Source organism: Heptranchias perlo, chromosome 12 (genome assembly GCF_035084215.1).
Source record: "Heptranchias perlo isolate sHepPer1 chromosome 12, sHepPer1.hap1, whole genome shotgun sequence".
NCBI classification, from domain to species: domain Eukaryota; kingdom Metazoa; phylum Chordata; class Chondrichthyes; order Hexanchiformes; family Hexanchidae; genus Heptranchias; species Heptranchias perlo.
In genome coordinates, this window is record NC_090336.1 from 45373095 (window position 1) to 45390672 (window position 17578).

Consider the following 17578-nt stretch of genomic DNA (forward strand, 5'->3'; position numbering starts at 1 on the left):
GCCAAACTGAAAGGAAGCGATATGGTTTGTGTATATATAAGCTGAACGAGTATTTCATTGAGAGTTGGTTGACACTAAAAATGCATAATCCTGTTTGGCTTGGATTGAAGTAATACCCTTGTGAATGGTGTATTTAAACACTGTCGTGATCTGACTCATTCTAGCTTTAAGTCTGCTCAAGTATTTGAACTAAGAGTGCTTATGCTTGTGTTAATGAGTTGTTTTCGCTCCATTGAAAAGTTAAGCCATTCTAACTATTCCCAGTGTCCTGCACATTGTGTGTGCTGTTCAAGGTCTACAGTATAATTTGTCATGTTACAAACCAAAATAATATCTGCAAAATAGTGCGATATATGTCAAGATTAAAGTGACTTTTGTATTACTTTTTTTCTTGTGTACCATGTTCTTTTTGTTTCCCAAACCTTTACACTTGCAAATTCTGTGTTGCAGATTTTGTAAGCCTTCAGTAACTGTTAATCAAACTGGTGACCATATATTGGAATGTATGTTTGGATTCTTTTTAAACCCTTTAAAGCTTTTTCTCGATCACAGCACAAGAGTACTGAATCTAAATATTTTGAGGAAATTATGAAGGAAAAGTTTTTATCTGCAAAAGAATATGTATGAAATATGACAAGTCCATTGAGTCCAGCTGCTTGTGTAGTGGGCAGAGGAACATCAAGGATGACTTGGAGCAGCTTGTGGTCTGAATTGCCTTTTTGTTTGCCTTAGCCATCTTTAATTAATTTATTGAGCTGATTGGATCCAAAGTAATGGTGAAAAATCACTCTTGTCGCTCCAATAGTAAGCGTGCTCCACTTTTTTTTACACTTTCCGTGTGCAAGGGAAGGTTTTACAGAAATTGTCAAGTGAATTTTGATTGTAGTGAGACGTTAAGCTTTTCTAGCTGTTGGTTATTTCTGTTTGACCCATTAATCTGTTGCAATTATGTCATTACTTTTGAACTAAGTTTCCTATATTTTTAAGATGTAACTTTTTAAAAGCTATTTTGGGGACTTGAGCATTTATATATTTGGCCTGTTTTGCTAGAAAGTACAGTTTGTCATGGGTACTGATTGGAATGCTAGGAGTTGAAATCCAAGTACCTCTGTAATCTTCTCACACTGAACAATATCGGTAAGTGTGAGTTGGAGCATTTTGGTAGGGAGAATGAAGCCACGTACTGATTGGATAATAGTCCAAATGGGGTAGAGGAGCAAAGGGATCTAGGGGTATAGATACACAAATCAAATTAACCTGTGTTGCTACTTTTAAAGACCTTTTTTTTAAAAAAAAAGCAAACCAAGCACTGGTTTGTTTCTAGAGGGATAGAATTGAAAAGCAGAAGTTGTTAAACTTGTATGGAGCCTTGGTTAGACCACACTTGGACTACTGTGCACAGTTCTAGTCTCCATATTATAGAAAGGATGTAGAGGTATTGGAGAAGGTGCAAAAAAGATTCACAAGGATGATACCAGAACTGAGGGTATACTGAACAGGAAAGGCTGAACAAGCTGGGGCTATCTTTGGAAACACAAAGGCTGAGGGGGTTCGATAGAGTAGATGTAGAGAAAATGTTTCCACTTGTTGGAGTCCAAAACCAGAGGTTATAAATATAAGAGACTAACACATCCAATACGGAATTCAGGAGAAACCTCTTACCCGATGAGTTGTAAGTATGTGGAACACGCTACCACAAGGAGTAGTTAAGACGAATACTATAGATGCATTTTAGGGGAAGCTAGATGAGCACATGAGTGAGAAAGGGATAGTAGGATATGCTGATAGGGTTAGATGAAGAGGGGTGGGAGGAAACTCATGTGGAACATTAACACTGGCACATATCCCCATGGCCCTGTTAATTTTTCCCTTCAAGTTGTTATGCAATTCCCTTTTGAAAGCCATGAATGAATCTGCCTCCACCACCCCCTCTGGCAGTGCATTCCAGATCCTAACTTATATATATAAAAAGTTTCTCCTCATGTCCCCTTTGGTTCTTTTGCCAATCACCTTAAATCTAAGTCCTCTGGTTCTTGACTCTTCCGCCAACAGGAACAGTTTCTCTCTATCTACTCTGTCTAGACCCTTCATGATTCTGAACACTCTATCAAATCTCCTCTCAACCTTCTCTGTTCCAAGGAGAACAACCCCAGTTTCTCCAGTCTATCCATGTAACTAAAGTCCCTCATCCCCAGAATCATTTTAGTAAATCTGTTCTGCACCCTCTCTAAGGCCTTGATATGCTTCCTAAAGTGTAGTGCCCACAATTGAACACAATACTCTAGCTGAGGCCAAAACAATGTTTTATAAAGGTTTAGCATATCTGTCTTGCTTTTGTACTCTCTGCCTCTACTAATAAAGCCCAGGATTGCATATGCTTTAACAGCCTTCTCAACTTGTCCTGCCACCTTCAAAGATTTGTGTACATACACCCTCAGGTCTCCCAGTTCCTGCACTCCCTTTAAAATTGTACCGTTTAGTTTATATTGGCTCTCCTCATCCTACCAAAATAGATTATTTCACACCCCCATTAAATTTCATCTGCCGTGTGTCTGTCCATTTCACCAGTCTGCCTATGTCCTCCTGAAGTCTGTTACTATCCTCCACGTTGTTTACTACATTTCCAAGTTCCTGTCATCTGCAAACTTTGAAATTATGTATATACCCATTATACCCAAGTCAAGGTCACTTAATATATATCAAAAAAGCAGTGGTCTTAATACTGACCCCTGGAGAACATATTGTAAACTTCCCTCCAGCCTGAAAAACAACTGTTCACCACTGCTCTCTGCTTTCTGTCCCCTAACCAATTTTGCATCCACACTGCCACTGTCCCTTTAATCCCATGAGCTTTAATTTTGCTAACATGTCTATAATATAGTACTTTATCAAATACCTTTTTGAAAGTCCATATACACCTCATCAACCCTCTGTTACTTCAAGAACGCAATCAAATTAATCAAACACTTTTTTCCTTTAACAAATCTGTGCTTGCTTTCTTTTATTAACCCATACTTTTCCAAATGCCAATTAATTTTGTCTATAACCGCCACTGACGTTAGGCTGACTGGCCTGTAATTGCCAGATTTACCCCCCTCCCCTTTTTTGAACAGGGGTGTAAGATTTGCAATCTTCCAGTCATCTGAAAGACCATACCTCTGACAGTGCAGCACTCCCTCAATACTACACTAGTGTCAGCCAAGATTGTTTTCCAGGCCTGGAGCCACACTTCAACCCAGAGACTTCTGATTTGGCAAGAGTGCTACCAATGGAAATTATTTGGGGAGCAATTTCTGATTGCCTCATTAAGGATACTAGATTGCTAAATCATTGGGTTCAATAACTGACTCTGTACTGATAATCCATTTATGAATGTAATGCTGACTTCTGCATACTCCTGCCCTCAACTTGTCCGAATGGTTCCCAAATTATCTAGCCTTCAATTTTCAAATAGTGCTTTTATTCCCCACTCCTTAAAAATGGTCCAGAATTGTCATTAAATGTCAATTAAGGAAGACCGAATGCTCTCTACATGAAATTGTAGACATTTAAAATGCAGCTATTATCTCTGTTCAGAATACTTCCAGATAGGTTAGTGTTTTAAAACAAAAGTATAATACATTGCAATTATTTTTCTCTCCAATTTTATCCTCATCTATCTTTCTTGAAGGTATTAGCTCAATAACTTGGTACAGTTTCACAGGCAGTGGTCACCTACAAGTTCTTCGCATGAGCCTGGATGATGAGTTCTGACAAGCCATTCCATATGCACCTGGTGTTCACACCTGCACGTTTCCAGTAATGTTTGCTGTATAGCAGTCAGGAGTAGGAGGCCTTTGTGATATTTTCCTTCCCTAACACGGATTCTACAACCAATTCTAGCACCTGTATTGCCCACTTGCAATCAGTTAATTCGGCATAGATGGAACCTCATACCCTCCTGGTCTGCATGGCTCAGATACTATGGGTGGCACTTGTAATGGCAAGATAATTATGGAGGAGGAAGGCCATTTAGTCCATTTTTGGTAACCAGAGGTCACCGATTTAAGGTGATTGGCGAAAGAGCTATATACGACGTGAGGAAACACTTATTTTACGCAGCGAGTTGTAATAATGTGGAATGCACTGCCTGAAAGGGTGGTGGAAGCAGATTCAGTAGTAACGTTCAAAAGGGAATTGGATAAATACTTGAAGGGGGAAAGAACTTACTGAACTATGGGGGAAGAGCTAGGGAATGGGACTAATTAGACAGCACTTTCAAAGAGCCAGCACAGGCATGATGGGCAGAATGGTCTCCTGTGCTGAACCTACTGTGATATCCAGAAAAATTTCTATATTCTCTCTAATTAAATTATTTAAAGCTTTTTGCCTCCACTGCCATATCTGGAAGCCCATTTCATGTGTTGATCACTCTGAAGAATCACTTCCTAATAGCTTCTTAGTTTACATTTTACTGGTTTGAACCTGTCTGCGCATCCTACTCTTGCAGTTTAATTTAAGGTAATGTTCCAAATTTACATGTTCCATCCCCTTTATCTATCTTACATTTCTATATAGATCATCTCTTGGGCATCTGCTTTCCAGACTGAAAAGCTCAAGTTTCTCCAGTCTTACCTCATAACTCAGTCTTTTTACATTAGGGATAAGTCTCATGGCTCTTCTCTGCACTTGAATGTCTCCATTGTTTCTTGGTGACCAGAACTGGACACAATACTCAGTGTGGCCTAACCATACAGTTTAATTTCTATCTCCTCTGACTTATATTTTAACACTTTAGCTATGTAATTCAACATTCTGTTGGCTTTTTTTGATTGCTGTTCTGCGTGGCTAATCATGTTAATTGTAGAGTCCACTCAGACTTAGGTCTCAACTTCATCCATAGTGATTTCAATGCCATTCATGGAGTACATGTGTTGCCCATTTTTCCTTCATGTGTATAGTACTTCAGAATTGTCTGCAATAAATTTAATCTGCCATTGTTCTGCCCACACATACTTTGTCCAACTCATCATGTAATTTCTGAGCAGCTTCCTTCAATTTCATTGCCCATCCTAGCTTGGTGTGCTTTGCAAACTTGACTGATTTTGCATTTAATTTCTGAATCCAAGTCATTGATGTAAACTAGAAACATTAGTGATCTCAATGCTGATCCCTGGATTTCCCACACTGTACTTGCCCCATCTCTTAACAAGTATCTGTTGTTTTCTGCCCTTCAGCTATTTTTTTAATCCATTCCCAAGATCTATCCTGAAACTGAATTAAAATTATCAAACTGCCATGATGGGATTTTGAACTTATGTTCTTTTGAATTATTAGTCCAGGCATCTGGATTGCTAGTCCAGTAACATAACTACTATATTACCTTAACCTTGAATTTGAAATACAGTAATTTCATCTAATCGTAGAGAATGGGGTGGGGGGTGAGATAATTTTAGCCTAACCGGCGGAAAACTGATTGGATCGACCACTCATTTTACACTTTAACCGATTTTTACTTTCCATTGAAATCACTTTCAAAAATAAATTGGATTGTATATTTCAAAAGTGAAAAAAATTGCAGTGCTATGAGTAAAGAACAGGGGAGTGCAACTAATTGGAAAGCTCTATCAAAGAGCTGGCACAGGCACGGTGGACTGAATGGCCTCCTTCAGTGCTGTTAGATTCTATGATTAATGGCAGTCTGGTTAACCAAGTAAAAGAGGCAGTACTAGTGCAATTGGAGGTAGTGTGTGCACCACCAAACTAGTGGTATTGGTTCATGCCTGTGGCAGAACCATTTTGGCAACACATACCTGTGTTGGTCACATTCTTCTCCTGTGTCAGGCTGAGCAGCTCAATTAATCATTCCTGCCTCATCTGGGCCTGTGGAGTGGTTTCTCTGCTGCTGTAGAAATTGCTCCATAATGCAAGTTGAGCAGGGTCTACAGCATTGGAAGCTTTGCTGTAGTTCTGCAAACTGCTTTATCTGAAGGGTTTTTTGGTTGTGCTTTATACAAATACTTGGAAAATGTTAATGTGGAAATGAGTGCACAGGACACTTTTTACATAAGATCTTTGAGTTTTTTTTAAAAAAGCTTTACTATTTTGCTGTACTTTAAAGAAAACTCACTGAAATATAGTATCTGCTTTCATATTCGATTTGTGCTAAAGTTATAAATGAGCCTAATGAAACACCTACACAGGCTTTGTAAACACAGATGGAGTTTTGGGCTAAATGTTGCCAAAAAACAATTTTATCCATGGATCAAAAATTAAAAAGGTATGTTATGAAAACCAGAACATTTCTGGCTTGTTTTGGTCAGGTAATATCCTGCATCTGTATGCATATTAGTTTGGCTTATGGTAGTTTTTGCCCAGAAGTGCATTTTAGTTTTTGTTTTAGAAAAATTTTGGTACAAGATTAGTGTAAACTGATTCATTTTAAAATTTTTGTCGTGAAAGCATTTTAGTAAGCTCCTCTGAACTCTGTTGCTAAAAGAGGAGTCATATAACTCTTCAAAGATATTGCAAAGTCTCAATCTATTTTGATCTTGCTTCAATGTCTAAGATTACTATAATTTTTTAAACTAATGAGGCACACTTCTGACGGTTGTAGCTTTAAATCGACTAACTATTATCTTGGTAATAAGTTAGACCTGCTGTTCTTTTGTGTTCGGAGAGTAGTTCTTTATCTGCTGGGAGTCGGCCTTGCAGTAGACTTGGCCATAATCGGACAACGTCAAGCATGTGAGCAGACTTTGCTAATGTATTAAACATGAAGATTTGAAGAAAATTCAATGTTGGGTTATGAGGTATTGCAGGCACTACAGTCATGCTGATCCTGAGTTTATTAGGGAGACCAGGAAAACTTACCAATGGAGAAAAATCCTATATAGAGGTGGTCCAGGATCTTCCCTCTGCATGTGTCTCCAGACACTGGCAGATACAGTCTTGCTACCACAAATCTGCTTCAGAACCATTCACTTGGAACAGAGCTACCTCAAAACAAGTAATGGGTTTCAGGCTTAGCAATTAGCAGCTATATTCATGGTAAGAGTTCTCGGAAACAGTTGCAACTGAACCTAACTGGTTCCTTGAAATACAAGTTTGAAGGGCATACTTTTTATTAACTGAATTGGGATTGTAAAGATGCTTGTACATTTCCAAGGTTTATTTGTTTCTGTTTGGGGGGAATGTTGCTCTCTTCCCTCCTGACCCTCCCTTTTACTCGTCAGCTGTTGCAGGATTCCATAATTTAGTACAGAGACCCAGAGTACAAGCACTGGCTCCCTGCATTTATTTTGCTGGAACAAATGATAGTCATTGATTCCCCATATTCATGGTTCTATGCTTCCACTGGTTCGTCAAGTTTCGTGCTTTATAAAGTGCGACCAATACCAGGAAGCTGCATGTCTGCAGTTGGTCGCACCCCTGTAATGTGAAAGGGTCTTAACGGAATGACTTATTATCTTTCACTTGTGCCCCAGCATCAACTGAGTATCTGCTGTCGTGAGCTACAGCTGAACCCAATTCCCACCAGGTCAGTTCACTGATAATAGGGTGAATAATCAGGACTGTATAGCTTACTTTTTTAGCACAAAATGTATTGCATTATGGACTATTTTTAGATTTCAATTTTCAGTGACCAGTTTCCATGGGCTGTTACCTATGTTGGGGTATAAAATAGCTGGTATGACCTAGCAATTTATTCTGAAATCACATTTCAAGGCAATCCTTCTAGGTTTCTATAGCTGATTTATAGCATCTATCTTAAACTGATAAATATGATGGTGAAAATCCACCAGATGCTAATCTGTTTTCAGTTATACATGGTGGAACTGAAGTTTAAACTATTTATAACTGATTCACATAGCTACTGTGAATAAACTGTTAAATTTTATATATCTGGCCTTCACTTCTATTGAATGGTTTTATAGTACAATTAATGCTTAAGTTTGAAAACTGTTACCTTCCATTGTGTAATTCCTTTTAAATAGTGGACCTGCATTAGTGTCTCAAAGTGATGAGTACTGTTCCTATTTAAACTTTTTCATGTACCAGATTATGTTTTGAGGGTTTATAGAAAACATCTGTCTGTATATTGGTTTATGGAAATCAGCAGTTCTAGTGCCTGTACAAATAACCTGTTGGTACAAAGGTTATTTACCCCATTTTAACATTTGAGTTTGTAATTGAGACACATTTGGTTTGTAATCTACACATTTACTTTTGCTGACCCTACGTTAACTTTTTTTTAAAAAACATGTCTTTCACTAAATATCACGATGCTGTCTATTTCAAGTAAGCTGTAATTTAATAGAGTAGATGATTCACCAATGGCATTCAGTATTAAACACACAGCAGTACATATGTTGGCATTAAAAATAGCAAATCTAATTATAAAATAAAGATGTATCATTAGATGATGAGTCAGGAAAACAAATTCTTGCAGTAATAGTTGACCAAGCATTTGAAAATGATGTTGGTGTATGCCAGAGGGTGAAAAGGTAAATGAAATGTTAGTGCAATAGTAGATCCACAGAATGAGTCCAAAAAGTGCTTTTGGAACTTTTCGGTACTTGAGATGACATTTGTTGCCATGCATGAGGGAGGCAGTGGAAAATATTCGAAGGGCAGCAGAGGGATTTTAGTTCATTCAGTTTTGAAGAGATGTTGAGGCAGCTGAATCAATGAGGACATGGGAGGCAGACATGAAGCTGGGAAGTGTTTTAAAATAACAAACTAAATTGATTTGTGTTTCAAAAATGGGAGAATTGGAGGGGCAATGACTAAGGATTCAATGAGCTAAGAAATGTAATCCCAACAACGATCAAATCACAGAATAGATGGGCACCTAGTGCACTAAATTTCTGATTCAGCAAAGTGTAGAAATTGAGTTTGGGATAGGAAAACGATGGAAAGTGATCGGAATGGGTTCTGAAACTGGACCTGGATGTTTTATTTTGTTCCTATGCCCTTGTAACAAGGACAAGCCATAGATGTTTGTGTGCTGCAGTGTTGGCTTGTCTAAAAGCAAGTAAGTTGTAAAATAACAACTTGCATTTATATAGTGCAATTTTAACATAGTAAAATATTCCAAGGCATTCACAGGAGTGTTTTCAAACAAAATTTGACACCAAGCCACATAAGGAGATATTAGGACAGGTGACCAAAAGTTTGGTCAGAGGTAGGTTTTAAGGAACACCTTTGGAGAAGCGAGAAATAGGGAGGGAATTCCAGAGCTTAGGGCCTAGGCAGCTAAAGACACTGCCGCCAATGGTGGAGTGATTAAAATCGGATGCGCAGGAGGCAAGAATTGGAGGAGCGCAGAGATCTCGGATGGTTGTAGGGCTGGAGGAGGTTACAGTGATAGGGAGGGGTAAGGCCATGGAGAGATTTGAAAACAAGGATAGAGAATTTAAGAATCAAGGCGTCCCCAGATTGGGAGCCAGTGTAGGTCAGCGAGCACAGGGGTGATTGGTGAACAAGACTTGGTGTGAGTTAGGATACGGGCAGCAGAGTTTTGGATGAGCTCAAGGTTCTGGTGGGTGGAAGATGGGAGGCCAGCCAGGAGAACATTGGAATAGTCCAGTCTGGAAGTGACAAAAGCATGGATGAGGGTTTTAGCAGCAGATGAGCTGAGGCAGGGGCGGAGACGGGCAGTGTTGCGGAGGTGGAAGCAGGCGATCTTGGTGATGGAGCAGATAAGTGATTGGAAGCTCATCCCAGGATTAAATAGGACACCAAGGTTGCGAATGGTCTGGTTCAGCCTCAGACAGTGGCCAGGGAGCGGGACGGAGTTTGTGGCAGAGACTGAAGACACTGGCTTCGGTCTTCCCAATATTTAATTGGAGGAAATTTTTGCTCAGCCAGTACTGGATGTCAGACAACCAGTGTCTTGGTTGTCACTGCAGTTGGGGGGCAGTCAAATTGTATTAGAGTCTTAAGTTTAAAAATGTATTTATGAAATCCAATTATTACATAGAATTTTGCAGCACAGGAACAGGCCATTTGGCCCAACAGTGTTATGCTGGATTATGCTCCACACGAGCCTTTTCCCACCTTACTACATCTCTCCCTATCGACATATTCATCTATTCCTTTCTCCCTCGTGTACTTATCTACCTTCCCCTTAAACGCATCGAGGATTGCTCAATATTCAGCTTGTTGCAAATTGGCGTGGCAATTTCTAAAGCATTTTCATTATGATGCATATATAATATTTACACTTGCTATGCCTTGTGTTTTTAAGGCTAATTTTGAGAAAATTTGAAAGTTGTGTGCATTATATGGGAGATGGAATTGGTTAATTGGATTCCTGCGGTACATGAAAGATAGCTTCAAAGAATAAAGCATACCACAGCTAAAACTCAGCTATTTTGATATTGCACACCAATGTAAGGTCCCTGACCAATTTTTTTTGAGGTGGGAAAAGGATCTACAGAATGTTATTTTGAAGTGTTGCAGTATCCATATGTGTCACTAGAGGGAGTTCTAGCCTGCATATAGGTCATTGAGGACTCCAGGCAGAAATTCAGATTAAAGCAATACAATAAGCAGACTTTTGTAAAATGCCCACAAACTTTGTTTCCCTCCAGGTATACCATTAACTGTTACATTGTAGTTTTGAATGGGACTCTAAATCAACCTGGCAAGTTATGAATACAGAAAATAGGATATGGAATTTAAATAATGAAGCTCCAAAATATCTCAATTTTGAAGTCCTAGCTATCCCAAATGCGAATTAAGTGCAACTGTCTTTTGGAATTTTTTATTCATTATTTTTCTGTCTGCAAATAGCATTTTCACAACACAAAACAGTCTTTAACACCACTGATTTATATTTGTACTCTGCATTTGATTTGCAACAGTGTAGAAAGATATTGGAAAAACGGGTAACTTGAAATTATCCAGCTGACTACATGTAGACTTTGGGTACTTATTTCAAGAAGTTTTCTCCTTTCTTTCTTCCCTCCCCACCCCCCACCTTTCCCAAACCAGTGAGTAGAAAAGAATGCATGTTTTTGTTGCACTCATGTATTGGACATTTTTTTTGACCAACTATTCATAAACCTGCAGTAATATCACATGCGTATAAAAATTCTGTGCTGAAAACTTGAAATAAAAACAAGAAATAATGAAAATGTACAGCAGGACACTAGATCTTGGATCCCAAGTGGACTAAGGCTCTTATGCCTGTAAGTTGTTACTGTGGTTGAGTTGGGTATGACATATGGGCATAACCAAATGAAGATAAGTCAATTCTATTGTGTGGCTATCTCTGTACATTGGACTTGTGCAGGGTAGAATGGAAGAACATATATATGTAGCAATCCTTCAACTGAAATTTCAACTCCATGTACCATAATTTTGAGGTGAATGGTAATGCTTGTTTTACTCAGTTTAGAATTTTAAAGCATATTTTACTTGTCCTTTAGATTTCAACATGCGAATCTGCCTCTGCATTACTTGCATATTTCTCAAATTTTATTCAACTTTTATAATAAAACTAGTAAAGAACACAAATGTAATTTTTTTGGCAGTTTGAATTTTCTTCACTATCATAATGAGTTATTCCAGAATACACAATTGTATCCTGTAAATCCTAAAGGATGGTCCTTCTCCAGAACATGGTGCTGCAATTCCTTCTCTGGTCAGAAACTGAAGATAACACTGCAAGAGCTTTTTTTTAAAAAGAAAAATAAGAAAGTTATCATTAAGATTACAAATCTCTTGGAGACAGGTGTTCTCAGTTGCCAGTTAATTTTTGATCTTTTGTCTAATCTTCAAACAAAGCCTACCTTCCACTTGAGTGTAGTTGGCATTTTAGTGTTTTTGATTTGTTCTCCCAAATTATTAAAAATGTACCAAAGTGACCTGGTTTTTCATGGCCACATACTGGTTATTGACAAAATAACTGGAACTTGTGGCTCCCCTTATGATTAACAGATAACTTGCACTGCACAGAGTAATGGATCAGGAATGGTCCTAGGCTTGATTTCTACTCTCTGCCAATGTTGGTTGAGTGGTAGTGGATGCATTACAATAGGCTTCAGTAATCTTGGGGTGGGGGGGAAATCAACCATATTCTAAAACTACTCATAGATACTCAGCACCTCTGCTCGAATATCTTTGTGTTTTGTTCTGACTTGGTTGTAATTCTCGTTCTCCCCTCCCACCCCCAAAGTTGGTAACCTAACTTTAGTGTTTGCTGTCTGACCCCTATATGAAAAACTGTCTCTTGGGTGATCTGAAACCAGCACCCAAAGAATTATGCCTCTTGATGAATTGATGTCTTCAGGAGGAAAGGAACAGGGAGAAAATTTGGGTAACTTTGTTTGATTTTTGAGTTAAATATCGCACATGGGTAGAATCATTGGCATTTTCAGAACCTGTAGCTATTTGAATGTGAGACTTTTAAACCTTTTCATTACAGCTGTGTTTAAACAATGACATGATTAAGCATTGTTGTTTGCACATAATGCAGTTTTATAATTGGATCTTTACTGGAAGGGAAAAACAGTCCTGTTTGCCATGGTGATTATTTGTTAACTTTTTTGAATTTGAAAATCAGGTGCTTAATATATAGTCTGGCTAATTGTATTGATGAGATATGTTACTGTCTTTTATACAACTAACTAATTATGTAGTTTGATTAGCTTTTTTTTAAAAAAAAGCATCCTTTCTAACTCATTTCCCTCAACTTGTTCCCTCTAGTGGTCAATTAAAATGTTTCATTCCAAAATTAATTTCTCCTACATTTTGACATGGAACTGAAATTTCCATCTTTTATTTCAGAAGTGCATATAACATGAGTGCAACAAGTATCTAGGGCTTTTCAAAGCTGAATTAAAAATACAGATTTCACTTTGCTCCATTTTAAGCTGAATCTTTTTATACAGTGGATTCTACTTGATCATCTTTTATCAATATTTGCTGCTTAGACAAGAAATTATATAATGGATAGCACTATTTCCTGCAAATTTGTTTGACTATTTTGCTTAAATTGGTGCTTCACGGGCATCTTAGAACTTAATATTAATAGCTAGCCCACTTTATTCAAATTAGCTTTTCTGTATCAATAACAATACAAAATTATTTTAAAGTGGCTTGGATACTGTTTTTCGACAAAAACCTCATAGAACTAGACTCGAGCTGCCAACTGTTTTATATCTATGGGCTGTTGTAGCCTTGCAACATTCACTTTCTATCCTCCACAATACAAAAAAAAAACTGCAACTTAAGTTCAGTGGATCTTCTAGCTAAATAAGATTGACCAGTATCACTTGATTTTGGCACTACCTGTGCTGTATGCAGCTGTCCGAGAGTTTCCCAAAGAAAGATTCATCGCAATGCGCTTGATACAACTGCAGCAGTTTCATAAATTTATAGAAGCTTTTTCTTTCCTTTCTTGGGCACCATGCAATATCCCTACTTGCAACAGTGACCACCTTCTCTGAGGCCACTGTTGGTATCACTGAAAACTATTTCTAGGAGATGTGTGAAAGTGAGTAGGAAGATCTAGATCTGTAGAATTATTTTTAACCTGCTTGAAATGTAGCTAGGCAAAGATCTTCTTTCAAAAAAAAAACTTCAAAGTATATGCACTTCCTAATGGAAGTGTCTATGCTGAGCAAAATCTTTTACTTATTTTCTTTTAATTAAAACAGTGGTACAGAATGTAGGTGGTATTGAAGTACATTTGTAATGTTTGAGAAAGTTGAATATTAACATTAATGGTGTGGATTGAATAGATGATTGCTTTAGGTAATACTAGTAAAATTACACTCTTCCTTTCCCCTCTCCAGTAGTTTCTCAATATAAACTAAGTTTTGTGTGCTAAAGAAATGCTGTTGTAGTCAGTAAGCCTAATGTAGTTTACATGTTAAGTGCATGAGCTTCCAAGGGAATTTTAAACAGTGATTTTATGGGATTGCTGCTGGCATTAATCTAGATTCTAGAACATTACCCACTGAACTGGATTCAGATCTTCCATGAATGGAGTAGAACATTATTGGGAATATTTTTAAGTGAATGAAGCTGAGGCTGATGGAAGCAGGAAATACCTGTATGAATTACTCATTGAATAAATGGAAAATACAGGCAAGATTTGTGAATCTTTTTTTTTAAAAAAAAAAGCTTTGTGATTTGATGCTTTTAAATGGCATTTTACCCATTCTTGAGACTACAGATGGCTTTTTTATATTGTCAACAGTCTTTAGTCCCTTTGTCATGCCAGCTGTCCAAAAGGGGGCTGGCTGTTTTTAAATTGTACATAATTATAGCCTGATTGAAACCGTGTAATGTTCTATTGGAAATAACTTATCTGTTGAAGTTGTAGCAAATATGATGTGTTACTAAAAGCAAGTAATGGTAGATGGACAATCTAGTGAAGTTAAATCTACATAACATCCTTTTTGACTTTTTTTATTCGTTCATGGGATGTGGTGTCACTGGCAAGGCCAGCATTTATTGCCCATCCCTAATTGCCCTTGAGAAGGTGGTGGTGAGCCGCCACCTTGAACCGCTGCAGTCCGTGTGGTGAAGGTTCTCCCACTGCTATTAGGTGGAGAGTTCCAGGATTTTGACCCGGCGACAATGAAGGAATGGTGATATATATCCAAGTCTGGGTGATGTGTGACTTGGAGGGGAATGTGCAGCATGTGCCTGCTGCCCTTGTCCTTCTAGGTGGTAGAGGTCGCGGGTTTGGGAGGTGCTGTTGAAGAAACCATGGTGAGTTGCTGCAGTGTTTTTAGTACAATCCTCGTGGAAGACTCGGACAAAATCAAGCATATAAAAATAGTTCACCTGGCCTTTGGAATATGACTATCAATAAACAGCTGTTCAGAAAAGGTCAGATTGCTACCGTATGTGTGCAATATATTTTTAAATGTCTAAGCATTTTATAAGCACAGTTGCTATGTGGCTTTTAAGACATTTCTTTTCATAGCCACTTGCATGTCGGTATGTTTTCAAGGCCTATCTTATGAAGTCCATTTCATTCAAATGACATGTGCCAATTTAGGCCTTGTATCGACAGTATTTGAACAATACCTTCCAGTACCTGAAGAGGTTTGGATGAATGGTATACAGTGGTTGCTGGTTGGATGGTATAAGTAGTTTTAGTGTAGTGAACAGCTTATCCTACAAGCCTTATTCAAAAGTGGGAAAACTCATTGCTTTTCAGAAGCAAATTGTCTGGTTTTACTTCTAATTATAAATGGAAGCTCTTAAGATTTGATTCACGTGTTTTGTTGTGCAACTACAATCTGATTTTGGTATGATCTTCCACACACTTGAATGTTTGCACTGCACCACAACTAGTGTGATTCTGTTTTCTCAATGACTGCATGGCTGCTGATAGAACCATGAGTATATTTTCAGCCAACTGTTTTTACATGTTTGGTAACTATTTTCAACAGTATGAAATCAGTATTAGTAGAAAGAAAACAAATATATGTGGCTGTATTCCAACTCAACTGATGGGTTGGCATTTTTCTTGCAGTATAAGCCACTCAACATTATTATGGGTGAGAGAATTGTAGGCAAGTAGAGTGCTTCTCCTACTCCAGGTAGTTTTGATGTCAAATAAATTCTTACCGGTGTTTTGGTACGATATTTATTCCTTTGTTTGCTCACTTAGGGATGAGGAATGGAAAATCATATGGACAAGTGTCCCTTTTAAGAGCATTCTCATTGTAGCTTCGTGACGCATCTAAACTTTCCCCAGTCCTTGCACTGTATAAGTGGCACGTCAGTAAATGAATTCCCTGTTCTTTCATTGCATAGAGCACCAATTGGTTAATTTTTGAATTTTCTTCCTTAAGTCCACATCCACTCTGCGTAATTGTAATTATTAGCACCATTGGTTGTCTACCTATGCCAATTTACATCTTTAGTAATTACATATTTGAAAATCATCAATGGTTCGAAAGGTTGTGTTGATTTTAAAATATGTACCATTATAGTTAAGATACATAAACATTTTAAACTGCCTATCTTGTTTTCTGAACATTAGTTGTTTTAGTAAAATGTCCTAAAAAGAACTGAGGTGTAGACCAAGCTCATGCAACAGCAGTTTGGTTCATATACCTTGAAACTAACTCCATCTATTTCTTCAAAATGGTGCAGTTGTATAGCCATTGAGTAAGTTGTAGTATGCATAAAAATTCTCTTGTCTTCTAGGAGAGCAATTCAAAGTTGATACAAAAACTATCACTGTGGATTTTGGAGAAGGACCTGAGATCTACAAGATCATTGAGGCTGGTCTGGCTGGACTGGAGATAGGTGTTTTGGGTAAGTATTGTAGGATAAAGTAGTTGCAATTCCTGAATCTCATTTTGTTACAATGCTCAAAACCTCAACTTTTTCTTTTTAAATAAAGACAAAGTAAGATTTTATTCTTTCTCAAAAATAGAATATTGCTTTAATCCCATGGGGTAGAGGGAGTTAACATGGGATGTTATCCTAAAGAAAATTCTGACTGCTTATTGCAGCTTTGGTTGTGAATTTCCTCCACTCATGAGATCCCACACCTGTTTTTTTTTCCAGTCAGTAAGTTTACACACAGCAGAAAAAGTTCATTGTTTTATTCACTGAAAATTGTAGAAATGGAGCAATCGTCTTGATTTTAGTTTTTCTTTCCTCTCTGCCTTGGAAAGTTTTTGCACAGTTTTGCTTTTAGTCAACATTCTGTTCCTGGTCTAATGATTTTAGAATGCTTACTGAGTCCTACCCTTGGGTAGTTCTGTTCAGTTAACTCATTCTCTGCCTGCAGTTGAATGGCACCTAGTTTTAACATTTGTACTATATGTAGTCGATTCTTGCTAGTGATCATTTACTACATCTGGTAAGCAACTTCTGTAGGTAAAGGGTTTGATGCAGCAGTTTTGTTCATTGAAAGGCTTTCCTAGATGCAAGGATGTCCGACTTGATTTTAAACACAGAACAGGAGTTCCAGTTCTTGGTAAGTTTCTGTATGTCTTTCCTTTCGACACTTTATAAGATCAGAGTGGAGGAAATCTAAATCACATACAAATTGAATAATTCCCTATCTAAATGATGAGACTTCTAAGGATGCTAGTCATTTAAGAATATCACTCATAGCTGGTGACTCTTCCATTAGTCAGTGGTACACATAACTTCACTCTGTATATATCCTCTTTGTTGCTATTATTGGCTTCAATTTCAGCTTTTGGTCAATGTATTGAAAGTCTGAGTCACATTTTGATTTTTTTTTTCTTAAACCCCCCCCCCCCACCCTCCTCCTTGCCAATTTACTGTTTTCCTCTCCTGAGGGTGCTTAACCCTGAACTATGGTTCTCAAGTGACAGGCTGCTTATGTGTGAGCCTTGACAATAGATGTTGTCAGACAGTTCACCTGTGGGGGACATTATAACTGAGTCCAATCCTGTCCTCACCCAATGCCTGCACTTTCAGCAGGCACTACTGAATAAGCAGGAATCCTGATTCTTCCTCAAAAACTGAGGCTGAGTAACCAGTAGCAGTGCCCCAACTGAGATGAACTAACTTAGCATAGGCAACTTAGATCATCCCAGTCTGTGTGGATGAGTTTCTTACTGGATAAATTCATAGAGCA

The 17578-nt window shown here is 38.0% G+C and overlaps 1 protein-coding gene across 1 annotated transcript in view; it reads left to right on the forward strand.

The window, feature by feature from the left end:
• The window catches only part of LOC137327999 (very-long-chain 3-oxoacyl-CoA reductase-A-like), a 124980-nt gene that overhangs the window by 27647 nt on the left and 79755 nt on the right, over positions 1-17578 (forward strand). The window contains exon 4 of the mRNA XM_067994049.1: positions 16165-16275. Within this exon, the coding sequence (XP_067850150.1) occupies positions 16165-16275 (111 nt within the window). The remainder of the gene's footprint in view (positions 1-16164; positions 16276-17578) is intronic.